Source organism: Tachyglossus aculeatus, unplaced genomic scaffold (genome assembly GCF_015852505.1).
Source record: "Tachyglossus aculeatus isolate mTacAcu1 unplaced genomic scaffold, mTacAcu1.pri SUPER_32, whole genome shotgun sequence".
Classification (NCBI taxonomy): Eukaryota; Metazoa; Chordata; class Mammalia; order Monotremata; family Tachyglossidae; genus Tachyglossus; species Tachyglossus aculeatus.
In genome coordinates this window covers 4,430,885-4,450,354 of record NW_024044838.1, presented here as the reverse complement: position 1 = coordinate 4,450,354, position 19,470 = coordinate 4,430,885, and the positions used below count along the sequence as shown (strand labels likewise).

Here is a 19,470-nt window from a genome sequence, read left to right as displayed (position 1 = left end):
TGTCTGTTCTACTGTTCTATTGTACTCACACAACCGCTAAGTACAGTGCTCTGCACACAGCAAACACTCAATATATACAATTAAATGAATTAAGGAATGCTTAGAACAGTGCTTGGCACATAGTAGCAGCATAACAAATATAATAATAATAGTAATAATAATAATGATAACACTACTTTCCCTAGGACTTAATACAGTTAATGGGACCAAATTGTTGCTAAATAAATAATGTTACTCTACTATTTCCACCATTCCTCCTCCAATTGCAACAATTTGAGGCCGTGTAAATAGTGGAATACAGCTTTATTTTATTGTACACGTCCAAAGGCTTAGTGCAGTGCTTTCCACACAGTTAAGTGCTCAACAAATACCATTGATTAACTGATTAATGTCTGTCTACCCTTCTAAGTTGTAAGCTCCTTGTGGGCAGAGAACACATCTTCCAACTCTGTTATATTGTACTCTCCCAAGTGCTTAGTGCAGTGCTCTGCATTCAGTAAGCACTCAATAAACACCATTGATTGATTCATAAATGTCTGTCTCCCCCTCTGGACTGTAAGGTCCCTGTGGGCAGGGAACATATCTATCGGCTCTGTTGCAGAGAAGCAGCATAGCCTAGTGGATAGGTCATGGGCCTGGGAGTCAGAAGGACCTGGGTTCTAATCTGGCTCTGGCACTTGTCTGCTGTGCAACCCTGGGCAGAGAACTTAAGTTCTCTGTGGCTCAGTTACATCATCTGTAAAATGGGGATTAAGATTATGAGCCCCATGTGGGACAGGGACTGTGTCCAATCTGATTACCTTGTATGTATCCCAGTGCTTAGAATAGTGCTTGGCACATAGTAAGTGCTTAATAAGTGGCATTATTATTATTGTTATTATTGTACTCTCCCAAGTGCTTAGTACAGAGCTCTGCACACAGTAGGCACTCAATAAATATAATTGATCGATAGCTGTGTGGAAACAGTATGGGCCTAGGAGTCAGAAGGATCTGGGTTTTAATCCCAGCTCCACAACTTGTTTGCTGTATGACTTTGGGCAAGTCACTTAACTTCTCTGTGCCTCAGATCCCTCCTCTGTAAAAAGGGGATTTAGACTGTGAATCCCATGTGGGACCTGATTATCTTGGATCTAGCTCAACACTTGGCATTTAGTAAATACTTAACAAATACAATTTTTATCACTTTTACCCTCCCCTCTCCTTTGCTCTCCTGAGTTCCAGATCCCCATCCCTCAGTTGACAGCTCTATGCTGGCAGACTCTAATTTGGAGCTACCTGAAGGTCAGAGAACTGTTCCTGGCTGTTTTGCCATGAGGAAACAATTGGTTTATCACCACTAGGGACTCCTCACTCTCTGATCCTACCTGACAGCATCAGGATCCTACCAATAACAATAATGGCAGCTATGGAGGGAGATGAGCTTATGAAATCTTTCTTTATAACTGTCGTCTCAACTCACTGACCACCAGTCCCTGCTGGCTCAGACATGTCCACATTCGTCCCGTAGACACCAACCTGGTGAGTGATTTTTTTTTCTGCCTAAGAATCTGAGACCGGAGATGGAGGGAGACACAAAGACGAGAAGCAGGTAGTGTATAGTGCCGGGTCTGGGAGTCATGGGATCTGGGTTCTAATGTTGGCCCTGACACTTGTCCACTGCGTGACCTTGGACAATGAATTAATAGTATTTATTGACTGCTTACTGTGTGCAAACCACTATACTAAGTGCTAAGGAGAGTATGTTATAACAGAGTTGGTTTACACATTCCTTGCACACAAGTTTACAGTCCAGGGGGGGATTTATGTTTCTGAGTTAACTCATATGCAGAATCAAGGCTGTGAATACCTATGTGGGACATGGACTGTGTCCAATTTGATTATCTAGGTGTTTTTACGGTATCTGTTAAGCATTGCATTTTGTATTTGGTATCTGTATTTATATATGGTATTTGCCAGGCACTGTACTAAGCATTGGGGTAGATTCAAGCTAATCAGGTTGGACATAGTCCATGTCCCACATGGGGCTTACAGTCTTCATCCCCATTTTACCTATGAGGTCATTGTGCCTTTGGAAATTTGATAGTTGTCCCACCCTCGATCCCATAGCATTTATGCACATTTCAATGTTTTATAAATTCTTGGTTTCATTCATATTAATGTCTGTCTCCCCCTCTAGATTGTTAGCTCATTACAGGCAGGGAACGTGTCTGCTAATTCTGTTGTACTTTCCCAAGTGCTTAGTATAGCACTCTGCAAATAGTCTTGTCTTATGCCATCGAGTCATTTACAACCCATAGCGACACCATGGCCACATCTCTCCCAGAACTCCTCACTCCCCATCTGCAATCATTCTGGTACTGTATTCATATAATTTCCTTTGCAAAAATACGGAAATAGTTTACCTTTGCCTCCTTCTCCACAGTAAACCTGAGTCTCTGCCATCAACACTCTCCCATTCCACTGCTGCCCAGCATGGGTGAGCTTTGACTTGAGGCAGAGTGCCTTCCACTCGCTAGCCATTGCCCAAGCGAGGAATGGAATGGGTATGCCTCTGCTTGACTCTTCCTCCTGTACCCGAGACTGGTAGAGTACTGGAAACTCTCCAGGTGCGACCCTGAAAGGTGTTGGACATAGTAATCTCTCATAAATGCCATTAACCGATTGACCAATTGATTAACATCTGTTTCCCCCTCTGGACGGTGAGCCCGTTGTGAACAGGGATTGTCTTTGTTGCTGAATTGTACTTTACAAGTGCTTGGTGCAGTGCTCTACACACAGTAAGTGTTCAATAAATGCTATGAATGAATGAATGAATGCTACATTGTTACATTTTATTCTCTCAAAAGTGCGCAGTAAATATTATTGACTGACTGGCTGACCCAGCAAGTGTTCATTAAGTACCATTAATTGATGCAGGATAAATGAATCTCGGTAATAGATGCTAGAAGAATGAATCAAATAACATGAGACATGATCCTCCTTTCCCAGTACTTCACTACTTATAATAACTGTGGTATTGGTTAAACATTTACAATATGCCAAGCAGAGTACTAAGCATATGGGGTAGATATAGACATGGGGCTCACAGTTTAAGTAGTATGGAGAACAAGTATTGAGACCACAGTTTCATTCTTTCATTCATTCATTCATTCAATCGTATTTATTGAGCGCTTACTGTGTGCAGAGCACTGTACTAAGCGCTTGGGAAGTACAAGTTGGCAAAATATAGAGACGGTCCCTACCCAACAGCGGGGTCACAGTCTAGAAGGGGGAGACAGACAACAAAACAAAACATATCAACAAAATAAAATAAATAGAATAAATATGTAGAAGTAAAATAAATAGAGTAATTAATATGTACCAACATATATATATATATATATATATATATGTATATATATATATATATATATAGGTGCTGTGGGGAGGGGAAGGAGGTAAGGCGGGGGGGATAGGGAGGAGGAGGATGGAGAGAGAAAGGAGGGGGCTCAGTCTAGGAAGGCCTGAGTTTGAAGATGAGGGAACTGAGGCAGAGAGAAGTTAAGTGATTTAACTTTAACTTACCAGACAAAGATGAGGCTCCATGAGGATGACCTTCCACTGGAATAAATGACAAGAGTGTGTTGCTTGCTGTGGGGTAACCCAGGTCAAGTCAAGACATGTCCTAGGCTAGGGCCATTCTTTCGTTCATTCATTCAATCAATCATGTTTATTGAGCACTTACTGTGTGCAGAGCACTGTACTAAGCACTTGGAAAATACAAATCGACAACATATAGAGATGGCCCCTACCCAACAACGGGCTCACAGTCTAGAAGAGGGAGACAGACAACAAAACAAAACAAGTAGACAGGTGTCAATACCACCAGAATATATAAATAGAATTATAGCTATATGCACATAACTAATACAATAGATTAATAAATATGTACAAATATACACAAGTGCTGTGGGGAGGGGAAGGAGGTTTGGCAGAGGGAGGGGGTGGGGGCGATGGGGAGGGGACGAGGAGCAGAGGAAAAGCAGGGCTCAGTCTGGGAAAGTCTCCTGGAGGAGGTGAGCTCTCAGTACGGCTTTGAAGGGAGGAAGTAAGCTAGATTGGTGGATGTGTGGAGTGAAGAAGGCATTCCAGGACAGGGGTAGGACGCTGGCCAGGGGTCGACAGCAGGACAGACGAGAACTAGGCATAGTGAAGAAGTGAGCAGCAGAGGAGTGGAGTGTGAGGGCTGAGCTGTAGAAGCAGAGAAGGGAGGTGAAGTAGGAGGGGGCAAGGTGATGGAGAGCTTTGAAGCCGATAATGAGGAGTTTTTGCTGCATGTGAAGGTTGGCAGGCAACCATTGGATATTTTTGAGGAGGGAAATGACATGATTTTTTGTATAAAGGTAATCCGGGCAGTGAAGTGTAGACTGAAGCAGGGAGGGACAGAAGGATGAGAGATCAGAAAGGAGGCCGATGCAGTAATCCAGTCGGGATAGGGTAAGAGATTGTACTAACAAGCAGTGATTTGAATGGACAGGAAAGGGAGGATCTTGGCGATGTTGTGGAGGTGTGATCGGCAGGTTTTGGTGACGGACTTTGGATATGTGGGGTGAATGAGAGAGTGGAGTCAAGGATGACACCAAGGTTGCGGGCTTGTGGGACGGGAAGGATGGTAGTGCCATCCACAGCGATGTGAAAGTCAGGGAGAAGACAGGGTTTGGAAGGGAACATAAGGAACTCAGTCTTGGATATGTATTAATTCCATGGTTACTCCACGATTCTGGTTTAAAGTCACTCTTACTGATTTGAGAAGCAGTGTGGCTTAGTGGAAAGAGCCTGGGCTTGGGAGTGAGAGGTCGTTGGTTCTAATCCCGGCTCCCCAACCTACCTGCTCTGTGACTTTGGGCAAGTCATTTAACTTTTCTTTGCCTCAGTTACCTCATCTGTAAAATGGGGATTAAGACTATGTGAGACAAACTGTTTACCTTGTGTCTACCCCAGTGTTTGGAACAGGACTTGACACATAGCAAGCACTTAACAAATACCAACATTATTGTTTACTGTTACTGAGCACCAAGCACTGTATTGAGCACTCAGAAGAGAAAAATACAATGGAGTTCTTAGACACATTCCCTGTTCACTGGGAGCTTATAGTTTAGAGGGGGAGGCGGACATTGAAATAAATTCCAGATAGGACAAATGGCAGGGGATAAGGATAGATACATAAGAGTTGTGGGACTGAGGATGGGATGAATTCCTGTCTCTATCATTGTATATATCTGTAATTTCTTTATTTATATTAATATCTGTCTTTCCCCTCACCCACTCTGACTGTAAACTGGTTGTGTACAGTGAATGTGTCTGTTTATCGTTGTATTTTATTATCCTAATCAGATAGTACAATGCTCCACACACAGTAAGTCTTCAATGAATATGATTAAATGAATGAATGATAACGCCTAGGATACAGGCTTCTAAGACAGGAAGGATGACGGTGACATCTTCAGTGATGGGAATGTCAGGGGGAGGACAGGGTTTGGGAGGGAAGATAAGGAGTTCGGTTTTGGACAAGTGAACCTTGAGGTGATGGGAGATCATCCACGTAGAGCCATCTTTAAGGGAGGAGGAAATGTGAAACTCCATAGAGGGAGGTAGATCAGGGCTGGAAATGTAGATTTGGGTGTCATCTGCATATGGGTGGTATTTGAAGCCATGGGAGTGAATGTGTTCTCCAAGAGAGTGGGTGTAGATGGAGGATAGAAGGGGACCCAGAACTGAACCTAGAGGGACCCTCATAGGTTGGAGGTGGGAGGCAGAGGAGAAGCCTGTGAAGGAGACTGAGAATGAGCAGCCAAAGAGACGAGAAGAGAACCAGGAGGGGGCATTGTCAATGAACCTGAGGTTGGATAATGTTTCCAGGAGATGGGGGTGGTTAACAATGTCAAAAGCAATGAAGCAGTTGAAGGGGATTAGGATGGAGTAGAGGCCATTGGATTTGGCAAGTAGAAGATCATTGGTGACCTTTGAAAAGGTGGTTTTTGTGAAGTGAAGGGAATGGAAGGCAAGTTGGAGACATTTGGAGGAGAGGAATTTGAGATAGAGGGTGTTGACATAGTGGGTAGAGCACGGGCCTGGGATTCAGAAGGAACTAGGTTCTAATTATGGCTCCATCATTTCTCTGCTTTATGACCTTAGGTAAATCACATCTCTTCTCTGGGCCAACGTTTCCTCATATGTAAAATGGGGATTAAGTCTCTAAGGCCCATGTGGGACATGGACTTTGTATCTACCCCATTGCTTAGAGCAGTGCCTGGCACATTACAAGTGCTTAACAAATACATTTAAAAAATAATTAGAGCTTAGTCTGTGAAGGCCCTTTGGAAGAGATGGGAGTTTTAAGATGACTTTAAAGCAGGGGTGAGTGGTAGTCTGTCGGATATTAAGGGAGAAGCCAGAAAGAGGACATGGAAAAGGAATGAACTACGGTGAGTAAGATTTTTTGTTTTTGTTTTTGTTTTTATTTTGTATTTTATGGTACTTGTTAATCCCTTACTATGGGCCAGGCATTGTTCTAAGTCCTGGAGTAGATACTAGGTATTCAGGTTGGACACAGTCCATGTTCCGCATGGTGCTCGCAGTCTTAATCCGGATTTTACAAATGAGGTAACTGACACACATGTAAGTTAAGTTATTTGCCCCAGGTAACTCAATAAACAAGTTGAATACTCAGGACATACTCAGGACTAGAACCCAGGCCCTTCTGACTCCCGGACCCGCACTCTAACGCAACTTTCGTTAGAGAAACAAAATGTGCATGTTGGGTTTTAATAGATCAGCAAGGAAGGGTAGGAGGGGTAGAGCTGTTGGAGTGCCTTAAAGCCAGTGGTAAGTAGATTTTAATAATCACAATAATAATGATGGTGTTTGTTAAGCACTTACTATATACAAAACACTGTTCTAAGCTCTGGGATAGATAGAAGGTTATCAGGTTGTCCCACGTGGGGCCCACTGTCTTAATCCCCATTTTACAAATGAGGTAACTGAGACACAGAGAAGTGAAGTGACTGGCCCAAAGTCACACAGCTGACAAGCGGCAAAGCTGGGATTAGAATTCACGACCCCTGACTCCCAAGACCATGCTCTTTCCATTAAGCCACGCTGCTATGGATAGGCAACCACAGGAGGAGTGGGGAGATTTGGACTCTTCTGTTTTGTAGAGAAACAATGCAGGAAGTGAAGTGAAGTATGAACTTGAAGAAGAGACAGGAGGCATGGAGGTCAGCAAGGAGGCTGACACAGTAATTGAAGTGGCATAGGAAAAGTGTTTGGATCAGTGTAGTAGCAGTTTATTCAAAGAGGGAAGGGCAAATTCTACAGATGTTGTGAAGGTAGAGCTGACAGGATTTGATGACAGACTGAATATGTGATTTGAATGAAGGAGATGAGTCGAGAATGACATCAGGTTTGTGGGTATATGAGACAGGGAGGATGGTGATCTTGCCTAACGTGATGAGAAAGTCTGGGATAGAGTTTGGGGGGAAGATTGAGGTACACTGTTTGGGACAAGATGAGAAGCTGCGTGGCCTAATGGAAAGAGCATGGTACTGGGAATTAGAGGACCTGGGTTCTAATTCTGGTTCTGCCCCTGGTCTCCTGTGTTGATACTGGCCAAGTCATTTTACTTTTCTGCCCCTCGTTTTCCTCATCTGCAAAATAGGAATTAAATCCTACTTCCTAGACTGTGATCCCCATATGGAACAAGGACTGTGTCCAACATGATTATGTCGTATGTATTTCAGCATTTAAAACAGTGATTGGCATGTAGTAAGTGCTTAACAAATGCAATGATAATTATTATTATTATCGTTATTATTATTACGAGGATGAAGTTGGATGCCTACAGTTTGTAGACTGCCAGCTTTCTGTGGGTAGGGGCCATGTCTATCAACTCTGCGAGGCTTAGTGGAAAGAGCACGGGAGTGGGAATCAGAGATTGTGTGTTCTAATCCCGGTTCCACCACTTGTCTGCTCTGTAACTTTGGGCAAGTAGGTTAACTTCTCTATGCCTCAGTTATCTCATTGTAAAATGGGGATTAAGATTGTGAGGCCCATGTGGGACAACCTGATTACCTTGTATCCACCCCAGTGCTTAATACAGTGTTTAACACATAGTAGGCACTTAACAAATACCATTATTATCTTCATTATTATTCTCCCAAATGCTTAGTACAGTTCTTTGCAAACAGTATGCACTCCGTAATTATGAACGTCTGAGGGATAGTTGGAATTTCTTTGGCCCTGTTCCCTGGGTTCTGTTGGGTTCTGGGTTCTGTCCGATTTTTCCTAGGAACCATTGCACAGCATCTCTGACTTTACATATTCTGTTCCTCTTTAGACTCTACCTACAAACCCTGAGAAGTGAGAATGCTGACTTTCTCCAATGATGTGGTCCAGGGCATCTGCTCTCTCTTCCAGACCGGAGTGGGGGTCATGGGAAACTCCCTCCTCTCTTAATTACCCTCCACGTTTCCACGATCCTCCTGGAACCCAGGTCGAAGCCCACGGACCTTTTCATTTTCCACCTAGCCCAGGTCCACACCTCAATTCTCCTTACTAGAGTGGACACTGTGTCAGCATCAACTTGGCGTCTGCAGCTTCTGCAGACGGATGTCGGATTTTAGACGTTCGCCTATTTGTACTGGGTGACCAGAGGTCCCTCCATCCGCACCACCGGTCTCCTGAGCTTGGTCCAGCCGTGATCATAAGCCCCAGTTCCTCTCTCTGGGCCCAGCTCAAAGCCCGGGTCAGAAAGAATAACCTACCAATCTGTATCCTCCTGTGGCTCCTCAACTCGATCATGGATATCAATTTCCTGTTCAACACCTTTGCAACTCCCAACGTGACCAGCCACGATCCCAGATTCAATAATGACTACTGTTCCATCAAGCCCGTCAGCAGCCTCGTAGATCTGTTCCTTTCGTGATGGCACTCCACAACGCCCTTTCCTTGGGAATCATGGGAAGCTCCAGTGTCTATATGGTCCTCCTCCTCTCCCGACACATCCGGGAGGTCTGGCATCTCCACGGCCAGCGCCCTCCTCCTCGGAAATCCCCGGAGACAAGAGCAACCCTGACTATCCCGTTGCTGGTCAGCTGCTTCATGGCCTTCTACTGCACAGACTTCATACTGTCACCGTTTCTGGGAAGTTCCCTCAGGAACAACATCACCCTCCTGAATGTCAATATGTTTGTCCCAGCGGTTATGCCACTGTCAGCTCCTTCTTCCTGCTAAGCAGCAACTCCAGGTTTGCCAAGTTCTGGGAGGCCCATTTGAGGAAGACAAGGTTCCAGCTCCGTGAGGAACCTGTACCCTACTCACTTTCGTCTTTTATACTGCTGAGGGATCCTTCCTGAGGTAGCATTCATTCATTCATTCAATCGTATTTATTGAGTAATTACTGTGTGCTCAGCACTGTTCTAAGAGCTTGGGAAGTATAAGTTGTAAACATATAGTGATGGTCCCTACCCAACAGTGGGCTCACAGTCTAGAGGGGGGAGACAGACAAGAAAACAAAACATATTAACAAAATAAAATAAATGCAATAGTAAATATTTACAAATAAAATAGAGTAATAAATCCGTACAAGTATATTACCTGTAGTATATACAGGTGCTGTGGGGAGGGGAAGCAGATAGGGCGGGGGGATGGGGAGGGGGAGAGGAATGGGGGGGCTCAGTCTGGGAAGGCCTCCTGGAGAAGGTGAGCTCTCAGTAGGGGCTTTGAAGGGAGGAAGAGAGCTATCTTAGCGGATGTGCTGAAGGAGGGCATTCCAGGCCAGGGGGAGGACGTGGGCCGGGGGTCGACGGCGGTTCAGGCGAGAACGAGGTACAGTGAGGAGGTTAGCAGCAGAGGAGCGGAGGATGCGGGCTGGGCTGTAGCAGGAAAGAAGTGAGGTGAGGTAGGAGGGGGCGAGGTAATGGAGAGCCTTGAAGCCGAGGGTAAGGTGTTTTTGCCTGATGCGTAGGTTGGTAGTCACTGGAGATTTTTGAGGAGGGGAGTAACATGCCCAGAGCGTTTCTGCACAGAGATGATCCGGGCAGCAGCGTGAAGTATAGATTGACGTGGGGAGAGACAGGAGGATGGGATATCAGAGAGGAGGCTGATGCAGTAATCCAGTCGGGATATGATGAGAGATTGAACCAGTAGGGTAGCGGTTTGGATGGAGAGGAAAGGGAAGATATTGGCGATGTTGCGGAGGTGAGAGCAGCAGCTTTTGGTGATGGATTGGATGTGAGGGGTGAACGAGAGAGCAGAGTCGAGGATGACACCAAGGTTGCGGGTTTGTGAGACGGGAAGGATGGTAGTGCTGTCAACAGTGATGGGAAAGTCAGGGAGAGGGCAGGATTTGGGAGGGAAGAAGAGGAGCTCAGTCATGGACATATTGAGTTTTAGATGACGGTCAGACATCCGGAGGGAGATGTCTTGATGGCAGGAGGAGACACGAGCCTGAAGGGAGGGAGGGAGAGTAGGGGCAGAGATGTAGATTTGGGAGTCATCAGCCTAGAGAAGATAGTTGAAGGCGTGGGAGCGAATGAGTTCACCAAGGGAGTAAGTGTAGATAGAGAACAGAAGGGGACCAAGAACTGACCCTTGAAGAACCCCTACAGTAAGGGGATAAGAGGGGGAGGAGGAGCCCGCAAAAGAGACTGAGAATGAACGGGTGGAGAGATAAAAGGAGAACCAGGAGAAGACAGAGTAGCAGCATGGCCTAGTGGAGAGAGCATACACCTGGAAGTCAGAGGGACCTGGATTCTAATCCCAGCTCTGCTACTTGTCTGCTGTGTGGCCTTGAGCTAGTCACTTAACTTCTCTGTGCCTACATTACCTCGTCATTGATATAGGGAGTGAAACTGTGAGCCCCACGTGGGACATGTAGTGTGTCTTACTGGATTAATTTGTATCTACCCCAGAACTTAGTACAGTACCTAGCATATAGTAAGCACTTAACAAATACCATTAAAAAGAAACAGCGCCCACCACAGTCTGCAACTCAAATTTAGGACTTTCAGATTACAAGATGAATGCACTGTCTCCAGTGAAAAGAGAGCTATGGGCTGGGTAATGATGCAGAATTAAGAAGGAGCGAGTGAGCCCAAGTGATCGAATAGAGGGGGATAGAATCAGAGGACATGGGTTCTAATCCCTGATTTGCCACTTGTCTGCTGTGTGACCTTGGGCAAGCCATTTCGATTCTCTAGGTCTCAGTTTCATCAACTGTAAAATTCAATACTTAGACTGTGAGCCTCCTGTGGGGCAGAGATTGTGTTCGACACGATTAACTTGTATCTAATCCAATGTTTGGAACAGTGCTTGACACATAGTAAGCTTAACAAATACAATTTTAATAAAGTGATGGAGCAGAGAGGATTGGTGAAGCAAGGGTGTTGTTCTTGGGAATGGAATTCTGGGACTTCTTGATGTGTCATTTCTATATGTCCCTCCATAGAGGAGTGTAATTCTCTTTATACGAAGGTCTGGAGCCTTTGCACATTTTAAATTAAGATGATTTCTTTGCTCTTAATTATTTCATCCAGCAACCCCTCTGATCCCTCCAAATCTCCCCTACCCCCAAATTCCTATCATCATCATCATCATCATCATCATCATCATCATCATCATCTTTATTATCATAGCATTTCCAACCCTGAAAGAAGTCTGAGGAAATAATGATATTTGTCAAGTACTCACTACACATTAGATACAAGATTATCAGATCCCTCATGGGTCTCACATTCTAAGTAGGAGGGAGCTGGGTATTGATTTCCCCTTTTACAGATGAGGGAACTGAGGCCCAGAGAAGTAAACTGGCTTCTTTAAGGTCACATACAGAGAGGTGTCGGAGCTGGAACTAGCACCAGAGTCCTCTCTGAAGACCAGGCTCCTTCTACTAGGCTATGCTGCTTCTTGAGACTAGAACAGTAGCCACTGGAGAGTGAAAGGTAAAAGGATTAAATAAGGGAGGAGTAGAAAAGCAAGTGTTTTTGAGAGGTGAAATTGTTTGGGGTCCAGGGTGTGGGTCAACGGGTAAGATGTTACAAACATCATGGAGACCAGTTCTTACCAATCAGTGATATTTTATTGAGTGCTTATTATGCACAGTGCACTGCACTAGGAACTTGGAAGACTACAGTACCAGAGAGTTGGTAAGCACATTCCCTGCCTGAAATGAGCTTACAGTCTATAGAAATTAGTCAATCAATCAATGGTATTTACAGTACCAGAGAGTTGGTCAACACATTCCCTGCCTGCAATGATCTTACAGTCTATAGAAATTAGTCAGTCAACCAATGGTATTTATTGAGTGCTTACTATGTGCATAACACTGTACCAAGAACCTGGGGGAGTACAAGAGTAGAGTAGATGCAATCACCACCCACAAAGAGCTTACAATCTAGAGGGGGAGATGGGCATTGAAATAAATTCCTAATAGGGGAAATAATCAGTTAGTCAATCATTAATTAAGTAATCCCTCAATCAACTGTCTAAAAATCCCCAACAAAAGTAATCAGTCAACGGTATTTACTGAACACTCACTGTGTTCCAAACACTGTACCAAGTGTTGAAAAAGTAGTACAACAGAGTTGATAGACATTATCCCTGCTATCAAAGAGTTTACAATCTGGAGGACAGTTGGGCAGGAAGAGAAAAGGGAATGGGGACAGGATAGTGTATGAGGAGAGGGAGATAGACTCTTCTGCCAACAAAGTAGTAGAGGAGATATGTCAATTCGTCTCACCTTGGGGCAAGATAAATTTCAGCTCTCAGGACGGGTGATTGACCTCCTTCAGAAGAAATGGTCATTTTCTGTTAGAGCCCATTTTCTGTTAGAGACCCATTATGAGAAGCAGCGTGATGTAGTGGATAGAGCACGGGATGAGGAGTCAGAACGTCATGGGTTCTAATCCCAACTCTGCCACTTGTTTAATGTGGAAACTTGGGCAAGTCCCTTCCCTTCTCTGTGCCTCAGTTACCTCATCTGTAAAATGGGGATTGAGACTGTGAGTCCCAAGTGGGACAGGGACTATGTACAAACCGATCTGCTTGTATACACCCCGGAGCTTAGTACAGTACCTGGCACACATTAAGCCCTTACAAGTACCATAATTATCATTATTATTCCAGGCATAACATCCTCCCTAGAGCAGCTTTCATTGCCTGATTCCTCAAGCTGTAGATGACAGGGTTCAGAGCCGGGGGCACCATGGAATAGAAAACGGACAGAAGCAAGTCTCGACCTGATGGACAATTGGAGGATGGAATCAGATATTCAGAAACACCCGTGGAGACGAAGAAAGTCACGACGATGAGATGGGGCAGGCAGGTGGAGAAAGCTTTGGACCGGCCCTCTGCTGACGGCATCCTCAGCACGGCTGAGAAGATGCAGACATACGAGGTAGCTATGTATGCAAAGGAGATGGCGAAGGAACTGGCAGAAAGGACAATGACTGAATATTCATATATGTTTCCTTGGGGACCAGAGAGCTTCAGAAGCTGGGGGACGTCACAGAAGAACTGGTGGATTACGTTGGGCCCAGAGAAAGGTTCAGAGAAGATGGCAGCCGTGTGCATGAGGCCGGAGAGCCCCCCACTAAGCCAGGAGGCGGCTGCCATCTTCCCACAAACCCCTCTGTTCATGACGGCCTCATAATGCAAGGGGTGGCAGATGGCAGCGTAGCGATCATAGGACATTACTGTGAGCAGGACCACCTCAGAGAAAACAGCCGAAACAAAGAAAAACACTTGCAGTACGCAGCCCTTGAAAGAAATGGAGTTGTTGTTGGTCACTGAATTGAAGAAAGATTCGGGGACGGTGACAGAGATGAGGCAGAGGTCGAGGATGGACAGGTTCTTGAGGAAGAAGTACATGGGGGTGTGGAGGCGCTGGTCGAGGGTGGTGACGGCGACGATGAGGAGATTCCCTGTTAGGGCCGCCAGGTAGACCAGGAGAAACAGCGTGGCGTGGACCAGCTGCAGCTCCCGGACCTCTGAGAAACCCAAGAGCAGGAATTCCATCACCGCCATGCCATTAGCCATCTGAGTGAAAGGAAAGTTTGGAGGAAACTTCCGCTTAGTGACATAACAAGAACACATGTTTATTGAATGTCTGAAAACAGTTGTGACAACGGTCCCCATGGGGACAAAAATTGCAAGACAGCACAGGAGTTTTTGACTAAGTTTGCCTCTCAGTTCCCCCTTCCCCTAACTCTCCTGATTAACAAGTTATTTTTCTTGGTCTCCTAGAGTGTATTAACTCTGGCCTCAGATTCCTAGCACTAATGATAATAATAATAATAATAATTGTGATATTTGTGGAGTGCTTAGTATGTGCCAAGCACAATCTTACCGCTGGTGTAGATTCAAGATAATCAGGTACCACCTGGGGCTCAATGTCTAAGTAGGAGGGAGAACAGGTATTGAATCCCCATTTTGGGATTGAGGGAATTGAGGCATAAGGAACTTGAGTGACTTGTCCTAGGTCACACAACAGGTAATTGGCGTAGCAGTATTAGAACCCAGCTCCTCTGATTCCCAGGCTCATGTTATCAATCAATCAATCAATCAATGATGTTTTTTTCCACTAGGCCATGTTGCTTGGTCTAGGCATTACTACGAACTGAAAACGAGCATTGAAAGATACCACTATTCCAGTTAAACATTCACGAAATAGAACTTCCTCCATTTAGCTCTAAGAACTTTTTTTTCCTTGCTGTTGGCCTAGAAAACCTACTTACTTCCGGTATAGTTAAGTACTAGTTTTAAAGTAATAACAAAATGTCTCCTGATACTAGTAGTTGATGCCTAGGATATCTAGTACAGTGTCTCAGCTGTTAGTACAGTGCCTGGCACAAAGTAAGCGCTTAACAAATGCCATTATTATCCATTAGGCATTACCTTCTTTTGGGCCTGGTGAACACTGGTTTCGTCTACCTCAATATACCTATAACGAGTTGTGAGAGTCTTGCAGCTAGCCCCACTGGTAGAGGAAGTGGGAAGGAGGAACTGTGGAAGTTGTTAAAGAAGACAAATATTCCTCCTGATCCCTCCCTGAATCAAGCAATCAGTGGTATTTACCGATTGCTTACTGTGTGAAGAGTGTGGTACTAAGCACTAGAGGGAGTTACGCCAATAATTGGGGAATTTGTTAAGTAGATGCAAGAAAATCAGATTCTAACACAGTACGACCTGATTTTTTTTTATTTGGTAAGTGCTTACTATGTGCCAGGAACTGTACTGAGGTAGCTGCAAAAATGGTCACAATCCATGTCTCCCATGGGGTTCAAATTCCTTATCCCCATTTTACAGATGAGGTAACTGAGGCACAGAGGAGTGAAGTGACTTTCTGTGCGAAGGTGAACCCGGGTTACCCATTATCTCAAAGTCAAACGCTATCTTGTGACTGCCCAAGCCATTAAGGAAGAACTCAGAAGTGCAGGTGGGATACTGGCCCCACAACCAAAACAGCTAGATTGACAGCCCAAGCCAGGAATTCAGAAAGTGTCCCTTGCCCCCGTGCCAATCAAATTAGCTATGGAGGAAAGGGGGAGGGCAGACATTGGAAAAACTGAGACTGGAAGCTGGAGTAGCCTAGGAGCACACATGATGAATACCTGCAGCCTCTGACCTTTTGTGCAGCGGATCAAGACCTGTAACAACCGGCTGTGGGTCACCTCTGCCCAGAGCTTGGAATGCCCACTCTGCTTGCACCAAGTAAGGAGCTGTGGGATGGCTGAGTGTCCTGTTGAACGCTTGTGGGGCTAGAAGCCAGGGGCTTCGCCATGGGTGGGTCATGCCTAAGTGTATTCATCCTAAATGGGAAGTGCACGTGGGTGGGAGCTAGCCGGCTCACCACGTGCAAACAAACAATAAATTAATTCCTCCTGGGTGGGACCTGGGTGTTTTATCACGTGCCCGTAACATATAATTATATTCCTCCCAGTAGGGAAGCTACAATATCACTAAATAATCATATTCCTCCCAAAGGAGAGGTTCATTTCGCCACATCCAAGATAATCAAATAATTAAGTTCATCTCGCAGGATAAATGTTGTATAAAACTCAGCCTTTAGGTCCCTGGTCTCCCTCACCAAACCGATTCCAAAACAGACCCGTCCACAGGCAAAGGATGACACTTGCCCAAGATCACACAGCAGACAGGTGGCAGAGCTGGGATTAGAACCAAGGTCCTTCTGCCTCCCAGGCCCGTGCTCTATCTACAAAGCCATGGTGTTTCTCCATTCATTCATTCAATCAATCGTATTTATTGAGCACTTACTACGTGCAGAACACTGTACTAAGCGCTTGAGAAGTACAACTCGGCAACACATAGAGACGGTCCCTATCCAACAACAAGCTCACAGTCTAGCAGTAATGATAGCATTTCTTAAGCACTTACTATGTGCAATGCACTGTTCTAAAGCGCTGGAGTAGATACAAGGTAATCAGGGTATTCCCGTATGGCTCACAGGCTTCACCCCCATTTTACAGGTGAGGGAACAGAGGCCCAGAGAGGTTAAGTGACTTGCCCAAAGTCACACAGCTGACAAGTGGCAGAAGCGGGATTGGAACCCACGACCTCTGACTCCCAAGTTTGGACTATTTCCACTAAGCCATGCTGCTTCTCTAGCACTGTCTACCCCAGCTACCTACTATATCTATCTCATTATGTAGTACAGTGCTTAACACATAGTAATTGCTTAACAAATACCATTATTCTATAATACCAAATATGATTATTTTTATCATTACAAAAAGTCTCCATTCTTTCCATGGTTTTGATCATTTTGAATCTACCCTAGCGCTTAGTCCTGGGCTTGACACATAGTTAATGTTTACCAAATACCATTATTATATTATAAAAAATGCGATTATCATTACAAGACTGCCACTATTCTGTCCATATGTTGTTGGATGACAAATAGTTAACCTTATCAGTTTTCTATCTTTGACTACTTTCCTCCATTTTGTTCCTACTTATAGCAGCGGCCCATTTTGGATTAGACAGGAACAAAAACTTTGAAATTATATTAATCAGTTAGTGAATCACTGGCCTTCAATGTCACTCACTCAATCAATCGATCATGTTTACTGTGTGCAGCGCACCTGTACTAAACACTTGCGAGAGTACAATATAATAGGATTGGTAGACACATTCCCTGCCTACAACTAGCTTAGAAGAGTTAAACAGAAGCAAGGTACATTTTCCTGACCTCAGGGACCTTACCCCAGAGTTTAGTACAGTGCCTGGCACAATTAAGTGCTTAACAAATTCATTCATTCATTCATTCAATTGCATTTTTTGAACGCTTACTGTGTGCAGAGCACTGTACTAAGCGCTAGGAAAGTACAATTCAGCAACAGAAACAATCGCAGCCCACAACGGGCTTGCAGTTTAGATGGAGACAGACAGACATTTTAATGATTTAACCATCTCAGGGAGAAAAGTACTGAAAGCTTCAATTTTTTCAATTGAATTTGGTAAATGCTTACTATATGTCAGGCACTGTACTAAGCACTGGGCTCGAAACAAGCTAATCAATCAATCAATCGAATTTATTGAGCATTTACTGTGTGCAGAGCACTGTACTAAGCGCTTGGGAAGTACAAGTTGGCAGCATATAGAGACGGTCCCTACCCAACAGTGGGCTTACAGTCTAGAAGGGGGAGATGTGTCAAATTGGACACATTCCATGATCCATCTGAGGCTCACAGTATTAGTTCCCATTTTACAAATGAGATAAATGAGGCACATAGAAATTAAGTGACTTGCCCAAGTTCACACAGCAGACAAGTGAGAGGGCTGGAATTAGAACCCAGGTTCTTATTACTCCCAAGCCCATGCTTCATCCCCTAGGCCACACAACATCTCATCTACAAGCTCCCTTAGAGTTTAAATTATTCCTCAAATATAAAATGTACATTGTGGGAACATGCAGAAAAAAATCCCCAACGGTCTGCATCAACAAAACTGAAACAAGTGACCTTTTCATGGTAATAATCAAATGCTTAATTCAGGCTCAAGAAATATTTGACTGGCCTCACCTGTTTCCTAGGTTTTTAAATATGTTACAAGAGAGACAATAATTAGACAATACAAATATCATCTAACAAATCAAGGCACATGTTCCCTGCCCTCAAGGATCTTCCAATCAAACAGGGGAGACAAAAATTTTGGTCCCAAATACATATTTTATATTCAATCCTGCTGTACCCCAACAAGATAATTATACCAAAGGACACAATCTGTTTGCGATCACAAACTCATCACAGCCCCTTGATGTTTACCATATGGAAATACTGATTTTTTTCTGAGACACGGGCAGTCTGGAAGGCTGACTGACAGACAGATGGAACAGATTAATCTGAGATCTGATCCCAGGTCTCTTGCTGACTCGCTAGGAGACCCTGGGCAAGCATCAGCCTCTCTTCGTGTTTCAGGATCATCATGGGAACGAAGAGGATGGAGAGTGAAAGGAACTTGTTTACAGGGTCAGATCACCCAGTGTGAGGGATAAGCTCCATCCGTACAGAGGTGGTCAGTGTTTCAGTTCTTCTACTGTCATTGAAACACGCTGAGACTCACAGAGACACTCAAATATGTGTCTGAAATGCTCTGAAGTACAAATCCATTTCATCAGGTCTCAGTGCATTGAAGGGAAACTGGTGATATTTAATGACCTGATGTGGTTTTTGGAGACAAGAGTCATAGGTTAAGTCCCGTGGCGGGAGATGAAGTCAATTAGCCCCAGTGGACACAATTGTGGAGATGTGGTCTTCTGGGAGAGGGAGAGGAGAAAGGGGAAGGCAAAACAGAATTTTAGTGCTGTTAGAAGTTCATATTTCCGGACTGTGAGCCAGTTGCTGGGTAGGGACTGTCTCTATTTGCTTCTGAACTGTGCTTACCAAGCACTTAGTACAGTACTATGCACACAGTAAGTGCTCAATAAATACGATTGAATGAATGAGTGAATGAATATTTGCAGAGGTACAGTTTTTGTCTAGTGGAAAGAGCATTGGTCTGGGTGCCAGAGGTCCCGGATTGTAAACCTAGCACTGCCACTTGCCTGTTGTGTGAGCACGGGCAAGTCACTAAACTTCTCTGTGCCTCAGTTTTCTCGACTGTAAAATGGGGATTCAATACCTGTTCTCCCTCCTACTTAGACCGTGAATTCCATATGGGGCTACTTGTGAGGAGCAGCGTGGCCCAGTGGCCCAGTGGGGAGCACATGGGACTGGAAGTCATAGGACTCAGAAGCCATGTCCAAATCTGAGCTTCTTATCTTCTCACCCAAACTCTGTCCACTCCCAGACTTTCCTGTCACTGCAGATGACACCACCATCCTTCCCATCTCACAAGCCTGAGTCCTGTCTGTCACACCTTCACAACATCGCTCGTATCTGCCCTTTCCTTTCCATGCAAACTGCTACCACGTTA

At 44.6% G+C, this 19,470-nt stretch overlaps 1 protein-coding gene and 1 non-coding gene across 2 annotated transcripts; both read right to left on the bottom strand.

Moving 5' to 3' along the window:
• Window positions 1-2,486: 2,486 nt before the first annotated feature.
• LOC119921940 lies at window positions 2,487-2,624 on the bottom strand. The gene has a single exon (XR_005448613.1). It is a non-coding gene; the product is annotated as a small nucleolar RNA SNORA7 (small nucleolar RNA).
• Window positions 2,625-13,152: 10,528 nt separating this feature from the next.
• On the bottom strand, window positions 13,153-14,061 carry LOC119921921 (putative olfactory receptor 14L1). Its single transcript, XM_038741895.1, has one exon. The coding sequence runs from the start codon at window positions 14,059-14,061 to the stop codon at window positions 13,153-13,155; it is 909 nt and encodes a 302-aa protein (XP_038597823.1).
• Between the last annotated feature and the right edge of the window lie 5,409 nt (window positions 14,062-19,470).

What these genes read in the sequence shown, in the direction of transcription:
- LOC119921921 (XM_038741895.1), bottom strand. Translation starts at nt 14,061, where the DNA reads ATGGCGGTGATGGAATTCCTGCTCTTGGGTTTCTCAGAGGTCCGGGAG.